Source organism: Psammomys obesus, unplaced genomic scaffold (assembly GCF_907164565.1).
Source record: "Psammomys obesus unplaced genomic scaffold, mPsaObe1.curated_primary_1811, whole genome shotgun sequence".
NCBI classification, from domain to species: Eukaryota; Metazoa; Chordata; class Mammalia; order Rodentia; family Muridae; genus Psammomys; species Psammomys obesus.
In genome coordinates this window covers 14,259,588-14,286,075 of record NW_026596147.1, presented here as the reverse complement: position 1 = coordinate 14,286,075, position 26,488 = coordinate 14,259,588, and the positions used below count along the sequence as shown (strand labels likewise).

General features: G+C 37.6%; 1 protein-coding gene across 1 annotated transcript in view; it reads left to right on the top strand.

Moving 5' to 3' along the window:
• Positions 1-20,321: 20,321 nt before the first annotated feature.
• Neil3 (nei like DNA glycosylase 3) overlaps positions 20,322-26,488 on the top strand; it is a 51,400-nt gene continuing 45,233 nt past the window's right edge. Inside the window, exon 1 of the mRNA XM_055593616.1 lies at positions 20,322-20,518. Within this exon, the coding sequence (XP_055449591.1) occupies positions 20,363-20,518 (156 nt within the window). The 5' untranslated portion in view covers positions 20,322-20,362. The remainder of the gene's footprint in view (positions 20,519-26,488) is intronic.

Here is a 26,488-nt window from a genome sequence, read left to right as displayed (position 1 = left end):
CTTAGTTTTTAGCATAAATATTTCCATTCTTGAGAACAGTAAGAGAAAAAAGCAGCCAGCTCCTTTATATTACATTCTGTGAAGAAAGAGAACACACAGGAAAAGATATCCTGATTCCTTTTTTAAGGTTATAATAAAGTTGAAAATCATTGTAGATGGACTTCTCAGGAATAATGAAAATTATAGCACTTACGAAACAGAAGCTACCCATACTCAATAGCGATTACAATGTTCTTAGCAAATTGTCATTGCAGTGAGCAGGAACATCAGGCGCTGACAAGCATAGACCATGAGAAAATAAGCAGGCAACAGAAAAGCCAGCCCTGACTGCACAACCCCAAGGGAGCAGAGGAGTCTAAAACATATTTAGGATTAAATGCACAGCTATTAGTACTTAGACACAGTGCAGGAAGGGAGGGAAGCTGGTGTGCATCCGTACAAGTGCTTTGTGAAAGGAAGCATGCTTGACAAAGGAAGCATGTGTCAAATACAGCCACACATTAACATCTACCACTGAAACAAAGAATTATTAAGATCAAGAAAATCAAGAAAACTATCATTTTGATGGACGATTCATTCATAACATAAGCAAGCCAAACAAAGCTGTAAATATGTTCAGGGAAAGAAACCTCATTGAACAAGAAGATAATATGATTTTACTTTCACTATATTGAAAGGACCTTGTAATTAATATACTTTGAAGTAAACAATATACTTCAGTCTGACAGTCTCTTTGATTTTTCTAAGTACCTTCATTAACCTAAGAAAGCATCTATTTTTCTTAAACAACAACCATTGTCCATATAAGATATGAATCTTTTTAGAATGCTTTGGGTTTAACTGAGTTTGTTAAGCATTGAGTTCGTGATCTCATCATGAAATATTATAACAATTTTGAAAAAGAATATATAGTATTTGAGTGATAATTAAGTTAGGACTCAGGTTCTTTTGCAGTTTTAAATTTTACTACCCGGGTGACTTGTCATCTTCCCCTTTTTTTTTCTCCCTGACTCATTTGCGGTTTCCTAGCTTTGTCTACAGGATGTATGTACTAATTATCCCTTCAAAGGAATAACTGAAAGATTAGATAGGAAACATCTAAATACTATCCTCAGAACAAATAAGCATTAGTGGCTTGCTTTTTCTTCCAAATCCTAAAGGTTCTGGAAAACTTTTACTTCACCAATGTCATCACTGAGCAACATAGTGAAAAATAAAATAGTTCTTAGTAAGAGCAGAGTAAATGTATTAATGATGAAAAAATTCAAGCTAAAAGTGGTAGCATCAGATTCCTTCAGGGAATGTTCACAGCATGAAATGTTTTAACTTGAGTTGGCTGATAGCAGTGGACAGTGTTGCTTGCAATCAGAGATAAGCTCAGTGGGAACAAAACATCTAATGATTGAGAAGCAGAAATAGGACAGTAAACATTATGCAGAATACAGTGCTGTGCCCCCTGTGGGCGCATAAAAAATATAATCCATGGTGATTATGACAATGATGAACAGGACCAGGCCCTGCAATCAGTCTCTAGTGCCATTAAGAAAAAGCCATACCCTTGGGAAGAGGGAGGATCTTGCCTCTGTGACACTAGCAGAGGACGTTTACACACAAGGGGTTACAGGGCAGTGATTTGAAGAGAAGAGTACTTTGAGAAGACAGGAAATAGCCTGTTTTGTGACCCAAATAAAATTCTGACGGTTTATCATGAAGCCATTTTCAATTGCTGCCCTGAAACCTTATTTACATCTTTTTTTTTTTTTCTTAAAAGCTCCATTTTAGGAATACTAAATTCTCCAAAGGGGTCGGGTGTTGTGCACGCTATATCTATCAGAAAGCTTAAAAGAGGCTGCTTTGGCTATCTAAGGTAAATCCAGGAAAAGAAGTGTTTTCAAATATGGAACAGGGGCACTGGAGAGATGACTCAGAGATTAAGAGCACTGGATGCTCTTCCAGAGGTCTTGAGTTCAATTCCTAGCAACCACATGGTGGCTCAAATACAGACCAGAAGAAAGGAGCAGACATCATACATAAACAAATGTATGAAGTAAAAAGAACTGAGAGATATTTGTCTGTATTTGCTTTGCTTTCTTTTATTCTTTCTTTCTTCCTTTCTCTTTCTTTCTTTCTTTTTTCTTTTTCTTCTACATTCAGCCTACAGCAGAACCACTTGCCATTAAATGCACTTCTATTTTACTGGGGGGTGAGCTTCTGTGTTCCCAGCCTAATAAATAAATAAATATATTCATCTCTTACAATTCCTTTAGCATTAAGAGAAGCTAAGCCTCCCAGTCCAGGCAATACTGTATAACAGACAAACCAGAGAACAGCCTTCCTTCCGAGGAAAAGACAAAAAAAGAATCACTTTATCTCTTTCTTCCTGTCTGGTATGGGAACTGAAACAGGAAGTGTCATCCATCCTGTGGACATGAACACCATCTTCCTCTGTTCAGGCTGCTGTCACAAACCCCTTCATCTGGGTAATTTATAAGCAAGAAGAATTCCTTGCAGATGGATCTGAAGGATGAACAGTCCATGGTTCAGGATCAATCAGACTTTCTATCTGGTAAGACTTAGGTCTTCAGAGGTAAAAACTTCTCTGTGGCCTCTCGGGGCAGAAGAAGCAGGCTTTTGGGGGCCATATTTATAGGGATAATAGTCCCAGTCAGAGTACAACCACTTCCAAAGGTTTCATCTGTTAAAAAACAACGTATTGATAGCAATGCATTGAAACCTGGGTTTCTACACATGAATTGGTAGGAAAGGATATTCGAACTAGCAAGCACAAAGACCACATGGTATGAAGGTAGAGCAGGGATGTAGGAGTTTTTCATGACTTCGTGCCCTGGACTGCCTATTTTTTTTGCACAAGGTATCTATGAAAAAAGCATCATTGTTTTTGTTTAAACCATGGCTCAGAGATAAATATGATTCACTACACCTACAGGAAATGCTATTGTGTACTGATGTGATGTTTAAGTTGAAAAACAGCAAGACACTTAAAAACCTATCAGAGATTGGATAGGCAGTCATGGAACACTCATTTTTACCTTGTCAAAATTCCGGGAGAAGGAGTCTTTCCAGGAAGAAACAGATTGGGAGACTTTTGAGGAAAAAAATACCTACATCTTTAATGATCTGACAAGTCACCTTGAGACTAAAATCTACCTAAGGTATATAATTCTGTGCAAGGATGCAGAATACAGACGGCCTCGAAAACCTTTGTCTGTTTTTGTTGAGATCAATGTCTAGTTTTATAGCCCTAAGTTGACCTGAAACTGACCATGCAGCCCAGGCTCACGTCATACCCATGGCAATCTTACCTGTTATCAGACTCTCAAATAGTTGTCTTGTCCAAAAGAAAAAAAAAAAAGCAAAACCAAACAAAACAACAACAAAACCTGCCTGAACCTAAGTTAGGTTAGAAAACTGAAGATGAGCACATAGTTGCTTCAAGTTCTAGCAGAAGACTGAGATCCTCCTACAGTCACAGAGCCCTAAGTTCTGTAGGCTATTCTGTTTTCAGTCCAGAATCCTCATTTGAAATAACTTAAACCCTACCTTATATACTCGGCTTGTCTTGACTTAGCATCATCCCACACATTTTTATAAAATGTATTTTCATTTAAATTTGGTTCAGATTGTCTTCATTTGTTTTTCAATGATTCGTTGGATGTTTAGAAGGGAACCCTTTAATTTTCAAATGCCTGTGCATTCCTAGATGCTATTGATTTATAATTTATTTCTGTTGCTACCAGTTAGCAATTTACAATATAAAGCAAAGTAAATTTATTGAACGTTTTACGACAGATGATTAATCTTGGAGCTTGTGCACTTGATGAAAGAGGTTAAAATCACCATTGGACTTATCTGTTTCTTTTCCATTATTTCGACTATGTTTTGTTTTGGATATTTTCAGTACCAATGCATTCTATCATTTAGGCTTCAACTCTCAAGGCCATAGGAAGACTAATGGAGGATCTGGTCTTGATTTCTTATCCAGCTTGACTAATAGAGCATCACCTCCTTAGCCTTCTTGTATGTGTAAATAGTTGGGCTTTTGTTATTGTCCCAGGGCACTTTGAAGGAATATAGCATGCAACACAAGCTCTCAGTACGTCATTAAGAACTTCAACTTTGCACACTCAGGCTACTTTGCACACAGTCTATGTCTAATCAAGTAAAATATGGATGAGAATGTGTAACTTACAAGATAACTAACAATCCAATGTCACAAGAAGATGACAGAAATTCAGAATGGACACTGGTAAATCTTCATTTAAAGAGCTTGCATCTATTTGTAGTGGCAAAGCAACTAAAATGAAAACCCACATCTCAGGCTTTCTTTCTTTTTTTTCCTTTGAACATTTTTATCACATTTATTTATGAAATGATTCATATGGAAATTATCACAATTTTATAATTATGAATACGGTACTCTCTCACACGTAATTAGAATGCATATATTGAACACTCCTGAGAAGATAGATGAGAATCTCTTAACTTCATTTTCCTGAACCTATCATTTATATTTTTCCTGTGTGTATTTAAATTTTCATTTAAAAAAAACATTCTTTCATATGTGAACTGATGGGCACTCATGTATGTGAGTGCCTAACCACATGATAGTTTAAACACTTGCCTTTTCAGTTCTATTTATCTATCATCAATTATTTTTTCTCTTTAATTTATTTTTTATATTAATTACTGTTTATTCACTTTGAATCCCAGCTGTAGCATCCTCCCTCATTCCCTCCCAATCCCACCCCCCCTTCATCTCCTCCCACGCCCCTCTCCAACTTATAGGGGAGGTCCTCCTCCCCTTCCATCAGACCCTAGCTTATCAGGTCTCAACAGGACTGGCTGCATTGTCCTCCTCTGTGGCCTCGCAAGGCTGATCCCCCCCTCAGGGGGAGGTGGTCAAAGAGTCAGCCTCTGAGTTCAGGTCAGAGACAGTCCCTGTCCCCATTACTAGGGAACTCATGGGTTTTCTTAAAGCAAAAATAACCTATAAGCATTGTTTACTTTTAATATTTTATTTTAATCTTAATTACATTTTATTCACTTTGTATCCTCCCTGTAGCTCCCTCCCTTCTCCCCTTCCAACCTCACTCTTCCTCTGCCTTTTCCACGCATGCCCCTCCCCAAGTCCACTAGTAGGGGAGGTCTTTCTCTCCTCTCTTCTGATCTTAGTCTATCAGGTCTCATCAGGAGTGGGTGCATTGTTTTCCTCTGTGGCCTGGTAAGGCTGCTCCCCCATCAGGGGGAAGTGATCAAAGAGCAGGCCAATCAGTTCATGTCAGAGACAGTCCCTGTTGCCATTACTATGAAACCCACTTAGACACTGAACTGCCATGGGCTATATCTGTGCAGGGATTTTAGGTTATCTTCATGAATGGTCCTTGGTTGGAGTATCAGTCTCAGAAAAGACCCCTGTGCCAAGATTTTTTGGTTCTGTTGCTCTCCCTGTGTAGTTTCTGTCCTCTCCAGGTCTTACTATTTCCCACTTCTTTTATAAGATTCCCTTCACTTTGCCCAAAGGTTAGCCATAAGTCTCAGCATCTGCTCTGATACCCTGCAGGGTAGAGCCTTTTAGAGGCTCTCTGTGGCAGGCTCCTGTCCTGTTCCCTGTTTTCTCCTTCCAATGTCCATCCTCTTTGCCTTTCTGAAAGGGGATTGAGCATTTTAGCCAAGTCAAGGAGATTAGCTGATCCCTGCCAGAGATTCCTCTGTAGCTCTGCATTCCTGACCCAGGTATCAGCAATTCCTTCTTGGAACTGAGAAAGGAGACCAGTGGAGAAGAATACTGTTTCACAAATCTTATAGAAACATGAGGATGGAGGAGGAAATGCAAAAATCATGAAGCCACTGTATCACCCTTGCTTATTCATGCCGCATACTAATATACATGAAAAGCCACCTCTGCCATGTTTCTATTACATTCAGTTGCACATAACCCTTAATGCTAACAAAAGAGAAAGTCTGAGCAAGTTCCTGAGGCCCTTGGAAGCCAGAGCTATACTTGTCTGACAGCTATGCTTGCACATTTTCTACTCTAGAATCGTTTTCTTAAAGAACAAGCTTTAAAAGTTTCTGTGTAATCATGCTGAAAACTCTGTGTGGGCTTTTCTCCATCATGCATCCTTATTTTGGTAATCAGAGATCCTTCCAAGTGGTGGTGGTTTTTTTCCTTCTTTTTGAAATATCACTACTTTTTTTTTCTAAAACGAAACATTAAGTTCAGACTATACCAAAAAAGATTGTTGACTGCCCTTCTGTAAATCAATTCAACTTCCTACAGAATTTGAAAGACATTTCCAAGGTAAAATTTGCATGAAATTATTTTCATATCTGGAATCCTCCCAAACACGTTCTGTAACTGCTTGGCTTTTCTGAGTTGATATTGTGCTTAACCCTTTTCTCAGGGACAGCTTTGAATTGTGCTAATCCTTTTCACATCAGGACCCACTCAGAAGCAAAATCTAACATGCATGTGCAGAGACATTAATCATCTCTTTATTATCAAGCTGTCAGAGAAATGCCAACCAAGGCAATCCTCCCCATTTAAGGCAGACTACAATTCCAGTCAGCATTCCAGGACGTGGCTCTGGAAGCCCTAGTTGAAAGTACATGAAGTGGATGCAGTGTTTCTCAGCTTTACCAACTGAAATGAGAGTGTGTGTCTGTCCCTGAAGGAGCCGAAAGCGTGAGCATATTTATGTGCATACCTGTGCATAATTGTGTGCATGCCTGAGCACACACATACACACATAGCCACACCTTAGTATTTTTCAATGAAATTACTAGAACACACACACACACACAAAGCAGATGCTAGTATTAAATTTGTAAGAGAAATGTTTGGGATTTAAAAATGTTAGAGGGGTTTGATCCTGATAAAGCTTTCAAACCCAAAACATTAATAATGGAAAATACAGCCTATTATGGTTTGGTCACTCATTCAATTTGTGTCTAAGCCAGTAACAATTTAATCAGAAATGCCAAGAAACCCTTGTTGAGGATGCGGACAAAAAGCCTGTGAACTCAGCCCAGCCTGCCTAAAGATGAAACATTTCAAAAAACACTTCTTCCTTTATAATGGATGTCAAAATATCTACAAATCACATATGACTGGCTTGTTCTGTTGACTTTGGCAGTTGATTAAAATTGCAGGTCTGGTAGAAGGTCAGTAAGTGATCTTTTATTTGGCTGCTGAGACTGACTGCTTTGTTCTAGTAAGATTATCAGCCCATTGTACTGCATTATACCAATTGCACTCTCTTTGAGACATTATAAACAAGAGATTGGACAAAATTGGCTCCCAAGGTTTCTATGCCTGCCACTACATAAGTAGAGATGGCTATGTGTGTAGCTGACAAGTTATCTTCCAGGTTTATACATGTGACTGAGGAAGTTAGCTCATGCCCAACTATTAAACAAGGACACTATATTTATACGTGACCTTTAGTTAACGCTATAACCTGCTTCTGTATGGTCTGTCAAGCTCAGGATGGAGTATTTTTGCTTAAACTTTGTACATCTTTGAGTGCTTCATGCTAGCAAGGGCCATCTGTTGCTGTCATTTCTCAGCTATCAATTTCGTTGTTATCTTGCTTCAAATCACATCTCAGTATGATCAAGCTGAGCTTGAAATATCCACAGACTGGATAATGTGGCATAATGACACAGTTCAAGCACTCTGCTTTTAAAACTCCGGGTCTACTCTGAAGGCTGTGCTCTCTTTTTCTTCTTTATAGCATTCAGGAGGACTTAGGTTGGCTGTAGTTTCTATGAGGCATCACCTCCTACTCTAGCCTTTGCTTCCACTTCTCCAAATGACCACCTACCTCTAAAAAGTTTGTTTCTATTTTCAGAATTGTCCAGATATTCTTTATTGTTACATCACAAGCCTTCAAAATGACTATTGGTCTGTCTGTAAAAATGTTTTCAAATCTCTTTTACTCTCTCTTTGGTCTAAAGTGACTTAAATAAATCTTAGCCTAAAATCCTCTCAGTTTTTATTCATGCAGGAGCTTCTCACCAGCTTCTCCCCTTCAGAGTCAACTCAATCAGGATGGATAAGAATTGTTCCTTCACCTCCGGGGGGAATTCCAGTTTCAAAGAGCAATTATTCATGTATCTTCTGACTGGAACAAATGCAGTTTCCATCAGAAATCTAATTTCTATAGTGATTCCTGCCTTCTAAGACCTGACCCTTTTTGTCTTACAACCTTCAGCTTTATCCAGCATAACTTCCAGTGACAAAGTTGTTTTAATTTTTTGCATTAGAAATCTGGTAGGACTATGGGGAAAAAAAAAACAGCTTGAAAAAATAGTTGACAGGAAATATGAGAACAGCGAAGGAGGCATACGTACAAAAGCATGGATGTCCTCAACCCTTTCCAAATTTGCCAAGTAATGTAAATTTTTAAGTTCTGTTATGAAACCTCAAAACTTACTTATCTTATGATGAATTATAGAGAATATTTAACTGGCTAAATGAGCTTCCTCCAGAAAATGCCTTTTACTCTATGGTGGGCTAAAACAGAGTTCTTACAAGGCAAGGTTGACAAGTGAAGCTTTAAGAAATAGATAATCTTTACCTTGTGAAAGTGCTCTAAAAGACAAAAGGAGGGAGGGAGGAAGGAAGAGTGGGAATAAGAGAAGGAGTGAGGGAAAGATGCAGAAAAAGAATGAGAGAGAAAGGAGGAGGGAAGAAAGAAGAAAGAAGGAAGGGAAGAAGGAATATAGAAGAAAAAAAATGAGAAAGAAGAAAGGAAAGAAAAGGGAAGAAAGGGAGGGAGGACAAAAGGACAAAAGGAGACTATGAGACTATATGAGTTATCTTACAAGGCCAATCAATACCTTGTTGATAAATTTGGATAAGGACCGTATAGAAGAAAAAGAAAGCATAGTCTTGGACCGTCTTTTAATACAATGGGAAAATATTAAAGACACTATTATCCAAATAAATCTGAATGCATTAGGACTAGTTCAATAAAGATAATGAAATAAAGACAATCAAAGAATGGTTTACTGACCAAAGCAAAACAAATATAATTCATCATAAGAACAAGCTAATTGAGAAAAAATAATTTAAAGAGATATAAGAACAAAAAGCATTTAATAAAAGTTTTCACTCAAAGACAAAACAAAGAATTGTGAGAAAATCTGGGAGTAAGCAAGATAACTTAGTCTTATGATCTGTTTCTGTCACCACAGGACAGCAAATGTTTGTGGATTTTTTCCCCCTGCTCACACATATTATCTAAGTCTCCAGACATAAACTGTGTGCTCCAAATTTGTTTCAATTCTTACCATAACCACATGCTAATGCAGTCCACACCACTTAGAGGCTTTATCCCAAATGACTGCCATCCAGTCCTGACTGACACTGCAAGTCTCAGACCACTTATAATTTTGACAGCTCTTATGAGGAACTTCCATGACCTAATGTTTGATATTAGCTAGGAAGGCTCCCAGAACTCAGCAAGACAGTTTCTTCATACATTTTGTCTTATTACAAAAGAGGGAAGTTAGGAACAGCTGATGAGGTGATTTAGGGCAAGGTCCAAGAGAGAAATTAGACAGGTTCCATGCCTTTCTTAACATCACTATCATCACATATTTGTTTTCACCAACCACGATGCTCCCCAAACATCTGGTCAAAGGTCTTGTTAAGCCCAACCTTCAGTCTTATCTCTTTCCCTTTAACTTAGGTTAATGAGTAAAGTGTACCCATCTTCTATTTGGTCTTATTAGTAGCCATCTTCATACGAACCTATTGAAAGGGTCTTTATTCTAAGTGACCATATTAATATAAACTCAGGCAAGTGTGAAAAGAGCTCACTCTGAATAACAACTGGCATCCTATCTCTCAGAAAAGTGATTTTTTTTAGGAGATCTAAAATCAAACTGTTTTTACTACAGTTCAGAAAAAAAAATATTTCCTTTAGAAGTTGTCTAGATGGGGCATATAGAAAACTTGTAAACTCAGCAAGATAAAGATAACTTTTACCAGTATTGTTGTTCAATACAGTGCAGAAGGTGGTAGCCAATAAAACACGACAAGGAAAACAATTCCAAATGGTAAGAACTGGAAAGGAAAAGATAAAGTGATTGTAATTCATAAATAATAAAATGATTTTCGGTGAATAACCAAGAGAATATTAGTGTATCAAATTAATGTATCACAAAAATGGGGTAAATGAAATGACTAGATATAGATAAAGTTTAAAAATATCATGGCTCCAGAAGGCACCATGGAAACTTCCAAAGACATTAAGTAAACAACAGTTCTGCCAGCTATGGTATCTACGAACCACACCAATGTCCAGCATGGCACCGTGTAGGGTACAGTAGTGGCACACATACTTTGGTGGTAACCAATGGCTTTTTTCTTTAAAACATTAATTTTATTTATAGATTTATTTATTTATTACAATTTATTCACTTTTTTCTTTTTTTAATTTTTATTTTATTTTATTTTAAATTAAACTTTATTTACTTTGTATCCTCCCTCTAGTTCCCTCCCTTTTCCCCTCCCAATCCCTCCCTTCCTCCCCCTTCTCCACGCACGCCCTTCCACAAGTCCACAAACAATAGCTTTTTAATTGGACTTAAAACCTACTCAACAAGAAGGATACCATGCATGGTACTGGAAACATTGCTAACTACTTAGTGCTAGCGAAATCATGGTTATTGGAGAAGATTAGAATTCTTTACAAATCTGGTATTAAACTATTAGTTCCCCTTAAAGTTGATAAATAAAATCCTTATACATAGTATAAATAAAACATACCAGTGTGTGTATGAGTGTAGTGTGTGTGAGCTGCTTCATATACTTTATGATATAGAGGCTAAGAGCAAGAGTGCCTGAGCTTAAGTCTTGAGAGGGCCACTTACTATCTATATGAATTTACATACAAGTTACATTCAACATGCACTGTTGAATACAATCACTCCACATTCATTTATAATTATTTAGTCCTACTACATTAGTTTGAACTGGCATGCCCAAACCAAAGGGCATAATAAAAGCTTACTTATTCTTAAACTTCATACAATTGGATGATAATCGTAACTTTAGAAAATAGGCCTATAGGGGGTTCTTAAATCATTATGATACATAACCTTGAAGGAGATGTGTAACTATAGTCCTTCTTCCTCTTGCCAATTCTCATAAGTATTCAAAAATAAGTCTACATGCAAAGAATGGAAAGTCGGTGGTTCAGAGCACTGGCTGTTCTTTCAGAGGACCTGGGTTCAATTTCCACAACTCAAACAGTGCTAACCACATCTGTAACTCCGGTTCCAGAGAATTCAGTTCCCTCTTCTGGCCTCTGTGGGCACAGCACACATGTGATGCCCAGATATACGTGCATCCACAACACCCGTACACATAAAATAAAATTGAATACATTTTTAAAAATAAGTATACATGGTAGTGCTAATATTTGCTCACATTCCTCATTTATGTGAACACATTTCACAATGGAGTTCAGTGCCTACTGTAGTTAAAAACTGCTAAAATTCTAATAAAAAATAATATGCTACTCAAAATGTCAGTCTAAACCACAGAATGAGAAGGCTCTAAGCCAATAAAAAAGCACACTGTATTCACAAAGAAACATAAATTCTCGAAGTTAATCAAATGAAACTTAATAAAAGGAGACACATTAATATGGTAAAGCTATTAATTTTTCCTAAATTTATCTATAAATTTCATGTATTTATGATTAAAGTCTCATCAGAATTCAGTAGGAACTTCAAGTGATTCTAAATATAACTTGAAAGTTTAAATAGTCATGGAAATCTAAGCAATTTCAAGAAGAAAGACTAAAAGTGGAAACTCGCTTTAAAAGATATCAAGACATAAGGCTTCAGTAAGGAAAAAATAATAATAGCACAGATGAAGCCGAGTGTGGTAGAGCAGGCTCTGTAGTCCCAGCTACACAGGAGGCTGAGATGATACAATCACTTTCACCGGCAAGTTCAAGACAGCTGGCTTATGATAACCAGACTCCCTACCTGACCCCAGATCAAATGAAATAACTGAATAAATAAGTAGCAAAGAACAGTGCAGGGGCAGATAAACCTAATGAAACAAAAGAAAGCAACTGAATATATCGCGTACTTTTATCTATGACACTATTTCTCTATCAATATTGTGGCAGGATAGTTGATCCCATTGTGAACCCCAAACCCATGAACTGTAAAATCCTGTTTCTTGTTCGGTGTTTGAGCCCTATCTCACACCTTTAATCTAAGACCTTTCTGTTTATTGTGAACACGTTTGTTCTGTTTAGGGTGTAGTTCAGCCAGCCCTAGCTCACATCTTTAATCCAAGAGCTTTCTGTGCACTAGATTCCATAAAGTTAACCCCAGGTCAGGAGGTGGAGCTAGAAACCAGATGACAGGGGTTAAAGAGTAGGAGGGACTCTGAGTTGAGGAGTATTTAAGACAGCATGGAGACATAGAAAAGGTGCTTTTACCTTAAGTTTTGGTTTTAGTTTAAGCTTAATCATCTCAGCTCCCTGGCTTTGGGAGGCTTTGAGCTAGCAAGCCTTTGGCCTTGGGTATTTTGACCTTTTCCTCCTGTGCTGTCGGTTGAGCTAGAGAGCCTTTTGAGTTTTTTTCATCCTGACCTGAGATAAGAAGGAAGGAAGGACAGCTGCGTGGTTTCTCTGCTTCTCTGAGCTAGTGGGTTTTCACCCCAGCAATGGCTCCTGGGTCTTTATTGGTAAAATAGAATAGCTGGGATTTTCATTTCTGTTTATAAAAACACTATATATGTTTCATCGTAGATAAGACATCTAGGCACGGTGATAGTATCTTCCTAGATTATGCTGCATTAACAACTCATCCTATGTCTCGGTGACTTTTGACAATGAACACTGTTTTTCAATCATGAATTTATGGTCAGAGACAAGAATGCACATTCAGTTGAATAAAAGTTATCCAATGGCCTGTCCTGACAACACACAGGAAATTCTGCTCCTCTTGATGAATATATGACAACAGCAAGATCACTACTCCTGTGAAGAAGAAGAAAAAAAATCATTTTAAACGTCTAAATTTGAATTTGAAAAAAAAAGAAATCCCCCTTGGAAGAATTTGGCAACCCCAACTAGAATGATAGTATCACAAACAAAGATGACACAATACTGTAGAAAGGCTAGATACATGGAAGGAGTTTTATGTATTGGGGGCACAAGCTTGAACTAACAATTTTGATGTTGTCTCTGCAAGTTGACAGCTACCACCTATGCACCTCTGCTCTCATTTGGATAACAAAATCAGCTCATCTGCTCTTTTGCAACATTGGGGGTTTGTGCCGAACAAGGAAAAGTGGCCTAGCAATGCGACCTTGACACAAATTCCCAATGTTGCAAAAGAGCAGATGAGTTGATTTTGTTGTCTAAATGATACAGAGGAGTAAGCTCCAGGCGGTCCTGATAAGTTAGAGTCAGATGGTAGGGGAGAAGAAGTCCCCCTCTCAGTGGACTAGGGGGAGAGGATAGGGGAGAAGAAGGAGGGAGGATGGGACCAGGAGGAGTTGAGAGAGGAGGCCACAATCAGGATATAAAATTAACAAATTGTAAAAACTAAAATAATATTAATAATAAACAACAAAAGTGTCTACATGTTTTATATTAGTATTGAGAGTCTAATGTTAAAAGTTTCTCTTAACATTTAGAAACTGGAGACTTTTGTAAATACCACTGAAAACACCTGCTTATAATGTTCAACTGGTGATAATTTTTTAACTAATTAATTTTTTTAATAAATTACAAATTTGTAATTTGTAATTACAAATTAATTACAAATTCAATTTGTATCCCAGCTGTAGACCCCTCCTTCATCTCCTCTCAATCCCACCCCTCATCCCTCTTCTCCTCCCATGCCTCTTCCCCAAGTCCACTGATAGGGGAGGTCCTCCACCCCTTGCATTTGATCCTAGTCAATCAGATCTCATCAGGACTGGCTGCATTGTCATCTGCTGTGGCCTGGTAAGGCTGCTCCCTCTTCAGGGGGAGGTGATCAAAGAACCTGCCACTTAGTTCATGGCTGACAATTTTCTTGATTCAAAGAAAATTCAGATAGCTTTGAGGAAAAAAATGGATGCTAAAATACATTTTTTCCCCCAGGCTGTGAAATTATCATTTTGGCTAGAAGTTTCCTCAAAGATCTTAAGAAGTTTCATAGTCCAAAATATGTCAAAATGAAATATTTAGATGGTAGGTGTGGTGGTTTGAACGAGAATGCCCCCAATGGGCTCCTATATTAAAATGCTTGATTCCTAGCTGGTGGAACTATTTTTGGAAGAATTAGGAGGTATGGTCTTGTTAGAGGAGGTGTGTCACTTGGGGGTGGGCTTTGAGGTTTCAAAAGCCCACACCAGGCCCAAGTTCACTGTCTCCAACTCAGAAATAAAATATAAGCTATCCGCTGCCATGCCTGTCTGCTCCCATGTTCCTTGCCAATATGGTAATTTACTTACCCTCTGACACAGTAAGAAAACCCAAAATAGGTAGTTTTTTTAATAAGTGGCTTACTCGTGGTGTTTCTTCACAGTAATAGGAAAGTAACTAGGAAAGAGAATTTTTTAGGTTGTCCTTAATTTCCATGGAAGGCTGATTAAAGATTTTCTTCTCTCCACCAAACAACTTGAGTTGTTGATGAAAACATGTGGTTGTGAGTCAGTATAATATAATTGATATTTCAGAAAACTGCCTGGTTGACTGCAGCTTGCCTGTTCAGTCCCACACCTATAACCTTTAATATGTTAATATGTGTGTCTTATTTCCTTCACTTGTATATGACTGTAACGGTCTGCCCATAGAGAATTATGATGATGATGATGAAGGAGAAATGTTTGTATTAAAAATTCTCCAAACCATTATGTATTTATCATCACAAAGAAAAATAAACCTACCCGGCACTTGTAACTATCCTCAGGGAAGAATAAGAAACCCATATTCAAACTACAGTTTCAGTTCATCTCGTAGCTGAATGTTGTTCTGGATTTAAGTTCAGTAAACTTAGTAAGTCAGTATTTCAGGTTAAGAAAATTTTGAGAATTAGTGAGTTAAGGACTACTGTACCTGCTCAAAAGCTTCATTGACTGTCTAGTACTCCATGAAAATGAATTTAACTTTTCCTATTTTAAACTGCCTATGATACACTCACTAGTAATCTTCCCAATGCTATCTATCTCTTCCTTGCTTGACATTATTACATTAATCACCATGGCTCAAATACATCTTGTCTTTTCCCACTTTAACCTTGTTATGAATTACCTTAGTTGACCTTTCTAACTTGCCTGGGGGTCCCACTTCTTAAAGCTACCCAATTCCCAGGTCTTTTTGAACATTTTTCCTTCAATGAATTCTCTGCAGTCTATATCATTTTTTTGTGTATGGAGTGACATCAAGCCTCTTTTGCTTTCATTGCATTTTAAAATGTCATTATCTCTAACACTATAATTTTTTTTTTTCAGTAGCAAGGGTTCAACTTTAGAACTTTGTACCTCAGAGTAAGACTTCATACCTCACAGAGAAGAGATTTGTTTGCTGTTTTTTTATTGTTGTTGCTGCTGTTGTTTTGAGATAAAAATCTTAGTATGTAGACCAGACTGGCTTCAAACTTACTGTGTAGGTCAGACTGGCCTTTGATCTTGAATTCACAATCCTCTTGCCTTGACTTCTGTAGTACTGGGATTATAGTCATGGTTACCACACCCAGTGTCAAACAAAAAATCCTTGGTGGTGGGTAATGAAATACTTCAAAGTAAATTTGACATTTATGTTTGGCTTCCATCTATCTCATTTTAGAAAATTCCTATGCCATTTAAGAACTGTTTAAATCAGTATTGTATAGAGGACTGTATACTGACTGCCTGAGGCTATAAAGTAAGCTGTCTTTCCCCACATGTCAGATATTTTTATTTGATCAGTGACTATGCTCCAAGGGAAAGACTTCAGGTTTAAAAAAAAAAAAATCACAAAATTCAGTTTCTGTTTCTGTATTGGCACCTTCATGCATTAGTTACACTTTGTATTGGCACAACACAATACCTGACAATGATGGATGGTGGATTTATTTTTGTTCCTGATCTAAAATTTTTATTTATTTTTTATATGTATATGTGTTTTGTGCCTGTACATATGTATGTGCAGTGAGTGAATGCCTGCTGCACAAGGAGGTCAGAAAAGAGGATCATATCTCAAATTAGGGTATGGATTGTGAGCTTTTATGTGGGTGCTGAGAAGCAAACCTGGGTCTTCCATAAGAGCAACAGTTGCGTTTAAAAACTTTGCCATTTCTCAAGACTTTCGTTCTCTTTGCTTTAAAGTGTTTAAATCCATGGTTACTTGGCCTCACGCTTGAGCAGAACATTATGGTGGCAACAGTGTGTAGAAGAGGCATTTTTACCTGATGTGCACAGGAACAAGGGTGGAGCCAGGAGGAGACCAGGGGAAGACATGTCTTGTAAGGCAAACTCTCTATGACCTATACCTACTACCCTCCAATCAGACCCTAATTTATATGGCTCCATCACTTCCCAGTAGTCTATTAAATTTTGAATCCATTAATGAATTAAGCTATTGATTAGATCCGTGCCCCCTTATCTGTAAAATATTAATTACACCTATTCTGACTATGCTATAAGGATGTCAAGATAAATACATATAAAATGATGCATACAAATGGCTGTTCTTACTATTTGTCTGGTGTCCCGTAGAATAAGCCAAGGTTACTAGTTTGCTGGCCTAATAAAGTAAGCATATTAAAGAATAACTGTATATATTATCTAATATCAATAACATTTTATTTTAGAACTAGCTTCTGAAAACATTAACTTTTACTTCCAATAAATAATGTTAAATATATAAAATATATGTAGCTAACATGAAAAGATTTTAGCGAAACAGATCTGAATGTTTTAAAATTTCATATTTGTTGAATATTTATTATGTGTCAAAAATCATCCCAGGGCTATGAAAAAAAAAAAAAAAGATGTGCAGGATATTCACCTGTCATCAAGGAGTGAGAATCTATCCTCATGAAAGCCCATTGTATACACAAATTAATATAAAGATGTTTTGGTGAATTTTCTGAAGGACCAATTACGTAACCCAAGAGACTCATTCTAACAGGAATTGGAAGGTTTCAAGAGGAGATCATGTAACTGTTCTTTGAACTTCAAGGGAATGTCATTAAACTAGGATGAAAAGGAAGGTTTTTAAAGAGAGAGAGAAAAGACAAAAGCAAACCATTCCAATATCCAGGCATTTATTGTGTTGCATTTATGACTGTAGCACTTAGGGGGCCTTAAAGAAAGATCATCAACACATTAAAGCCAACTTGAGCTATATAGCAAAACTTCATTTTAGAAATAAAAATGATTAATAATGATTGTCAACTTGACAAGACTTAGAATCACCAAAGAGATAAGCCTCTTGAAATAACTCTGAGTGATTTTATTCTTTTGATTTGGTTATTTGAAATGGGAAGATTGACCATAAATATTCACAGTGCCGTCCAGTGGGAAGACCAAGAGACAAACTTCTGCTTTTTAATAGCCTGACTTCATGTCTTGTTGGCCAGATCATCTACTCTACTGCTATCACTGCCATTCTTTGACATCAGAACTCAGCTTCTATGAACTTTCAATACAGATGAAAGACCAGTGGCTCTCCAGGACTCCTCCAGGTCTTCAGCATCACATTGGGAGTATTAAAAGTATTTGGCCTCATCATGGTCTGAAAAAAGGGCTCTTGATCTCTCCGGTATGATAACAGCCATTTTTGGACTACCTATTAAAATTTAATAAATCCCCTTTTAATATAGTCATACTAGGTTCTATTTCTCTGACTAGATAGATAGACAGGTAGGTGGGTAGGTAGGTAGGTAGATAGATAGACAGACAGACAGATAGATAGATGATAGGTAGGTAGATAGATAGATAGACAGACAGACAGACAGGCAGGCAGACAAAAAGAATTACTACAGAAAGGAAAACACAGAAAGTACATTGTGGAAACATAAAGTAGGACTGACTTTCTTTGAACTTCAAGACATGAACTCCTTGACTTTACAGAGTGCTCCCAGAATACGAAATAATAAAAAATGTTTAGAGCAAAGCATCTCCATCCATTTTGTGCAGATGGGTGCAATACAAAACATGCAGGACTTGCTATTTATAAAGAATCTTGAACTTGGGTGAAAGTTCTGGTTGTAGATCAGATGTCTACATCTAGCGAGGGCCTCCTATGTCATAACATGAAAGGTAAGCTTACATATTTGACACATGTGCAAAGGTGGCATGAAAAATTCAGCAAAGCTATCAGGCTCAATTGATAACACTTAGAGTTCTAATATCTTTTACTTCTACTTATTAGTGTCCAAAAGTGTGTGTGTGTCAGTGGATTAGTACATGCCACAGTCACATGTGAGGTTGAAGAACACCTTGAGGGCAATTCTCACCTTTCAGTATGTGGGCTTGAGACATTGACCTAATGAACTCAGGTCATTAGGTTTGGTGTCAAGTGCCTTTACCCTCTGAGGCATCTTGCCGATGCAATAACTGGTTTGTAAAAGTAAACAGTAGTCCCAAGAGAGTCAGAGCCTCTGTGTGAACAGTAATTCATTTAAAGCATCTACCTACCACCCTCAAATAGCTTCAATCTTATGGTGGTTTGAATGAAAATGCCCTCCCCATAGGCCCATAAGGAGAAGCAATATTAGGAGATGTGGCCTTGTGGGAGGAAGTGTGTCAAAGCCCACTAAGGGTGGGCTTTGATGTTTGAGATGCTCAAGTCAAGCCCAGTGTCACTTTCTCTTCCTGCTGCCCAAGGATCCAAATGCAGAATTCTAAGTTACTTCTCCAGCATCATGACTGCCTGCACATTGCCATGATTCCCACCATGATGCCGATAGTCTAAACCTCTGAACTGTAAGTAAACTGCAATTAAATGTTTTCCTTTGTGAGAGTTGCAATGATCACGGTGTCACTTCACAGTAATAGAAACCCTAACAAAGACAGACCTCAACCACCTTGCATTGTGGAATAGGGCTGCCCTTGGGCTGAGTTTTAGAAAATTCAAGCCATCTTCCAAACAACTATAACAACAACAACAACAAAATGTCATTATTTATTGTACAGCTGATGAGAATGAGTTTTAGAGAAAATTAATGACAAGAATAAAGTTATTAATGAATAAGTTGTGGAGAACAGGAAATAATGAACAATATGAAACAATATGAAAAAGAAATTACAGAGTGCAAGGAAATTCAGAGATTACCGACAGTTTAATTATAGAGCACAAAAAGTGAACCAAAGTGTATGGTGATGAGGAGTTAGGGACTGTAACAGACTAGTGTGTGGCAGTGTTTGTCTTTCATGTAAAATTCATGGTGCGATTTAACTCCCAGTGTGGCCTTTGCAAAATGGGTCTACATGAACATGGTTATATATCCTTTATCCTGGGTTTTAATAGAGAGGATGTCTTAGGACGCAGGGCACAGCACCTCACTCTCCCGGAAGGGCTCATGCTACTCAAATCACCAGCTAGTAAACAAAACCAGATCTCACCAGACACCAAACTATTGCCACTGTGACCTTGAGGTTCTCAGCCTCCCGAATTATGGGAACTTGGTTACCCTGTAACCTTTAGAGAACTGTGGAACTAGCTGGACTTTGCCAACTTCTGACTCACAGAAACTTTCAAATAATAAATGATGTCATTCATTAGATAACAACAAACAATACAAAGGTGAAAGGGAAGAGGCTATTTCAGACTCTTCTCCCTCATAGCACAGAGATCAGAACTGAATTTGAGTTAACCAGAATACAGACTCCAGGCAGTCCTGAGTCTGAAGCAGACAACTAGAAACACTCATCACTCCACACTAGAAAGCCGTTAGACAAATCTGCACATTTACTTTTCCACTTTAACTGGCATATAGCGCTGAGCTTTTATAAAACCACAAACTGACACTGTTTTAAAGTGCTATATTTCAGCTCAAAAAGCGCTGGCTGAGTAGCTCAAACGTAGTTTCTAAGTCTTCAGATCCCTTTCCTGAGTTCTTACATTAAGCCTGGTTGTGTGGACGCCTTTCACTGTGCATTGGCTCCACCAAAGACCTGGGTGTGACCTGCTGCACCCGGGGGTGTGCTGGCCTTTAGGACTCCGGGGAGGAGTCAGCACCACGTGGGCGGGGCCTGGGAGGGGCTGGGCACGCGGGAGATTTGAACTTTCTTTCCGCTCAGTCTGTGTCCGCGGGAAAGTGCAGTTGTTTGATTGTTTTTCTGTTAGGCGTTGCACCTAGCAGGGGCTCCCCTCAGGCTAGAGAGATGGTGGAAGGGCCAGGCTGTAAACTGAATGGAGAGAAGATTCGGGCGCGTGTGCTGCCGGGACAGGCAGTGATTGGCTTGCGGGGAAGAGCTCTGCAGAGCCCTGTAGGCCCTGAGCAGTCCCCAGCAGCCTCCCTGGCTGGGGTCTCTTCCCAGGTGAGTCCGTCTGATGCGTGCGTGGAGCCTGCAGCGGGAACTGGAGTGAAAATACCACCAGGTTTCGGGGATCCGTGGCATATCTATCTACTTGGGTCAACGTGGCTTAGGGCCACTGTTTCCCAGTGTTTATGGCTCACTAAGAAGTGAGTCCTAGCCAAATGTGCCAGATCCTTGGAAGGTATTTTCTTACAACTCTGTAAGTCAGTTAGCAAACAATGTTTTCTAGTGTTTATAGTCTCACTGACAATGTTATCATTCTTGTGCAATGTCTGGTGTGTTTTTCTGTTCACATTGTAAGTCTGAACTTTTAACATAAAATTCTAGCCCTTCGCTTGCCTAAAACTCTGTGGTTGATAAGTAATATATAATTTTAAAGTTGCACATGGAAAATTTAGCACTAAATTCCCACTCAGCTGAATATTGCCATCTAATGAAGGGGCAGTAAAACCTAGTTCTGGTTTCCTTAAGTGAATTTATTTCTTTTTAAAGTAAATTGTAGCACAGCTTCTTGCCACTCAGGCATACATTGCAGATGGCTGGATAGTCATTTGGTAAGAACTTAGAACTATACTAAAAATATTCTGATTAAACTATCATGCTTTTAAAGCCCTCTAGATGTGTGGTTGATTGTATTTTATGGATACATGCAATATTGTGCTGTACTTCAATTTCTTTTGCAAAGCTTCCTCATAGCCTTTGGTCTAGGAAAGAAGTTGCCTGCTATGAAATTAGCATATGCTCCCAACTTGGAAAAAAAAAAGGAAAATGTATTTTGAAGCTGGGGTGGAAAAGTTTTGGATCTTTTAACAGTTGTGCTTCTATTTTATTTTGACTTGATATGTCAGCAAGTGCTCTGTATTTTTTTTTTTTTTTTGTAATTATCATGTTTCTTAAAATTATTTCAGAGCACTATAGAGATCTATGGTAATAGTTCTCTAAAGGATTAGTGTTGATGAAGATCACTCACTCAGTAAAATTTTGAATAGTCTCAAAGTACATGGGAGGGAAAATAAGTTTGTCCTTCTGGTTGGGGGAATGCATAGCTACTCAATAAAAGGTAACATAAAGAATTAGAAATTGATGTGTTTTCAGAGGAAGTATGTGGTTCTCCCTTAGATCAAACAAAGAGACCAGAGGAGTCTCCCTATTGAAGGAACAAAGCTGATATGTAAATGGGGGCGTAGGAGAACCCTGGGATGAAGATGGGCCATATGTGCAGAAAAATAGCATACAAGGGCCTGAAAGAAAACCTGTGTGTATGTAAAAGAATGAGAAGGTAGTTTGATATTCAGCTTGATAGGTAGATTAGCAAGAACTCCATATACCACAATTGGGACTTTGATTAGTTGAGCTGAATTTTATTTTTGTGTGTACTTGTTTGTATGGAAGTAGTTACATGTGTGCCACAGAGCATGTGGAAGCCAGGGAAACTTGCAGGGTTTTCTATCTAGTGTGGGTTCCAAAGACCAAACCAAACTCTCGGCCATAGTGAAAGGTGCCTTTACCTGCTAAGCAATCTCAAATGCTTCACATTCAAGACTTTTTCTTTATCTTAGGCATTGTGAGAAACTTTGAATTGTAGTAAGATTTATTTACAGTGTGGCTAGAACACAGTATATTGGAGAAGAAAATGCTAGAAGAAATCTCAAGTAGGCATTGAGTTGACCCAGGTGAGAATCTTGGGCTCAGCTGCTGGTGGTACAGATTAAGTGAAGAAAGCCAGTCAGTATTTTAGAAGTAAAGACTGTAGCACTTAGCAACACCTAAGATATGAGCATCCTATTGATACCATGATGGATGTCATTCAACAATAATATTTTGTGGAATACTCTTTGTTAGTTCCTGGTAAACTAAACCAGTTTTCTTTATTATAAAAATTATTGTTTATAAAAATAAGATTCCTGTAGCAAGAAACCAAGACTGTTTTAAATAATCACCTTACTGGTTTTTAGACAAAATAGCATTAACAATTCATTTTACGTTTATTTTGAGTATCTGTGACAAAAGTTAGTCATGAGGAAGAATAAATACTACAATAAAGATAAGCCTGGTGCTACAGAAAAGGAAATGGGAGCTGAAGGTGAGTTTAAATCAATTGAACACTGTCAGATGTTGTAAGGTGTGGGGCCAAGGTTTGAGCTCCCTCCAGACTCTGCAGCCAACACTGTTGTGTATGTTATAGCTACTCTCAGTAATCAAAGATCCAGTAATAGACTGGTTAATGCGGTGGCACACCATAAGGTCCTGTGCGTGATAGCGGTTTCTTATTAACTGAAGAAGTGTGACCTTGGGTTTTGGAGGTGTCCTCCACCATTTAAATTTTGTTCACCTCAGTCAATTATCTGCTCTGATAATTCTCTTCATTTCTGTGTTCAGATGGCACCAAAGAGTGCATCTTGATAACCTAATAGAAGTGCTTCCTTAATGGTTGAGCAATGATTAGAGTCATTTGGCAACACTACTCACTAAATAAATAGCCCTGCATTTAAAGCTATTATGGATAGTGCCTTAATAGAAAGAAGAGCCATATGATTAGAATGAAGGATCTGCTTCTATTGATACTGGATTGAAAATCAATATGGAATTAATAATGTGGCTTTCAGTGAAATCCTAAATACTCTGTTGTGACTTCATTTTCTGGGCCTTTGATCTAAAAAGCATAATAACAACCACTGTAAATATCAACAGTCTTTTGCACTTGAGAGGGATGTTGGATCTATACTAAATTTCATTAAAATATGGACCATTGTCACAAACTTCTGGCAAGATCATTATTGTAACAGATGATCCCCATTTCTTAGGCATATTCGCCAAAGAGCTAAAGCTATTTAATGTTTCTATGACTGGCTTGAAATGATTAGTTTTCTCAAAGCAGCATTTAAAAATAATTGCATATTGTATTCTTTACAGTGCCATAAATATGAAAAATAACAAAGGAGAGCTAAAGAAATATTAAGTGGCCACTTAATATAAAAGATTCAAACTTCAGATAATCATTATTCCAAAAACCAAACATAAAATTTCTTACCTCAGCAGCTACTGCCAGAGTGCACTACTTACTTTGTTTATCATATAGCATTTTTTGGTTATATTTTAAAGTCCATAGAAAAGCCACTAATTCCTCTCCCCATGTGACAACTGGTTCATATTATGAAGAAGGCTTGCTGTAGAAGATCTTGTCATCTGCTAGTCATCCACACACTGCATCACTTCTCTAAGTTGTGATCCACTCTCTTGTCAGCTTAAAATCAAGCAACTGGGTTGCACATTGTATCAATCTCTGCTGGAGTTTGTGGAACCTTATGGTAAGATACAATATCAGAATGTAAATGAACATGTCTAGCTAATGAGCCTTAACGAGTCCATCCTCCAATTTTAATTGTTGGGTGGATATGGTATTTTAGTGAAATCAGTGTGTAATCTGCATGTGTTTTTAATCTCCTTTCACAAAAAATGAAACAGTCTATTTATAAGCATTCATGGTTTTGAAGCACGCACTGGTTACTCTGATGATTCTTTAAGATTTCATACATGTATTTAGTGTCACCTACATTTAGTTATCTATATGATACTTTAGATCTTCATGAACAGACTAGGCATTTAAATATGAGTTGGATGGATAGAGAAAAGCAAAGCTTTGGATAATGTAAAATAGCTAAGTATTTTTTAAGAGTCTATCTGGAGTGTCTTATTATGACTACTTCAACCTTTAGTTGTACGTGTCATTTGGAGACATGGACTACATCAAAGTACAGAAGCCCTGCAGTAAAAGTTTCAAAGCAGAAACTTGTTCAAAGTAGGAAAAAAATTCTAGGTGTTTCTCTTGCCTTTTATTTGAAAGAATGAGCTAATTAAATAGCCAAAAGGGTTTTCTATATATTTTATATAGCATGCATAGTGTGTGTCTTGTCTTTTAAATGGATACTTATAATAATGACTTTTCCAGACACTCAAGGTCATTATTATTAACACCCACATGGACTTGGGAAATGAAGGGTAATGAAGTAGATTCTAATTTTTCTGCAGGTTCTGAGTTGTCCTGTTGCTGTTGTAGCTTTGATCCAACACTGTTCCAGATGCTGTTAAGAACATCTGGCCATTGTTACTTTTGTTACATTCTCTTCTGGAGATGTTTATGGTCACATCAAGTTAGAGGACCTAAAACCTCTTAGCTTAGAAATTAGCAAAATAAACTTCCCTGTGATTGCTTCCCTTTTTCCTGGAGCATAGCTTTCTCTGTGGACCCAATTATGTTAGAACATGCTAGAACACCCTCTCTTTCATGAAGAGTGTGATCCCTTGATATCATAAGATGAGGTACAGAGTATTTGGACTACACAAAACTCCTAAAGGCTATAGAACACATTATCATGTATGGTCCTAAATATATTATTTTGGATTTTAGGAATCATTTTTGAAATTAGGGGTTTTGAGGGTTTAGATTGATAGACAAGTGACCTATAATTTTAAAAAAAGTATATTACTGAGACTCTGAAAGTTTGACATTTTCTCTGACAACAATGTGCAATTGAATGAGAGTCAAAACATTAGTCTAGGAAAAAGTCTTATTCTGTTCTTCAAAGTTCATATTCCTGGTTCACCCACGAATAGGCAAGATAAATGGTAATCAGCACAATAAATCATGTGCTGTCTCTGAAAATATATGTTGTTTTCAAGATTTCATATTATTAAGCCACTTGAAAATGGGAAGGTGAACCCTACTCAATCATACTTAAAATTGTGGCAAAGGAGATTTTCATCTCTATTTCAGACAAAGAAAGAAAAGGTTCAAATGTTCAAATAACACAGTAACAGGATTATAAGGGTCAACATGAGAAAGTCAAGTACATATTGGGCAATTGTGTATAGTTATAGCAAAGATAATAGCCTTCTGGAAATTAATTTTTTGAATTTGTCTGGGCAGTAGAAGCTTATGGAAAGAGGTGATAACCTTAGATTCCACAATAGGACAAGCGAGTATCTTGTAAATATCTTAGGTTTATTGCAAAAGCCTTGCCCAGTCTGTATGCAGAAGGTCATAAAATGAGATGGTGCAGAAAAAGCAGTGAAAAAAATATATGAAGGGGCTTGTGACACTTAGTCAAGCATAGCTAAAATTTTTATTTTTTTCCAAGTGTTATGTATAGTTGATTATTTAAAACTGAATCAGTTGTCTTGGGCAAGCCACCTGCATAATGGATAATGCACATTTAACCTATATCATTTTCCTTCAAAAATGAAGTATCTGAATACCTGTTTTAAAGCCATTGTTTGAATACCAAATGGACCTGTCAGAAAGGTGGAGGCACAGTGTGGGGGGTACATTGGGGTTGGTTGTTAAACATGAGTCAATCTGATTAGAAAAAGGTTCCATGGAGTGTGTAGTTCTCTTTACTTCATGGAAAATTTGAGGGAGTGAGTATAAACCTTTGATAGTAGTAAGAATTGTGTTCCTTCTGTTGCAGATAATTACAAAATAAAAGATAGATTTCTTATTTATTTATTTATTTATTTATTTATTTATTTATTTATTTATTTGTTGATTGATTTATTTTGTGTGTGAAGAGATTTTGGTTATGGTAATTATAAAAAATTTTGGTGGTGGAGACAGTAGTCCTATATTTTAAATCCAGTCCTGGCTTTAGGAGGGAAAGGGACTATTTAATTCCATGAATATTACAAATATCCCTAGACATTGTAGAAAGCCCTTGGGGATATTGGCTAAACAGAGTCTCTGTCCCCAGGGAACTTATATAGATAGGGGAGAAATACAAGTCACGGATATGGAATAATTCAGTGTAATAAAACCATAGCGGTAGCTAGGAAAACCTCTCCTAAGCATAGCCAGCAGAGAGCCTCAAGATTTTTCAGCTCCCCAGGTAAGCACATAGGAAAATGTGAGAGCTAGGGAGGTTTACAATGTGTGTGTGTGTGTGTGTGTGTGTGTGTGTGTGTGTGTGTGTGTGT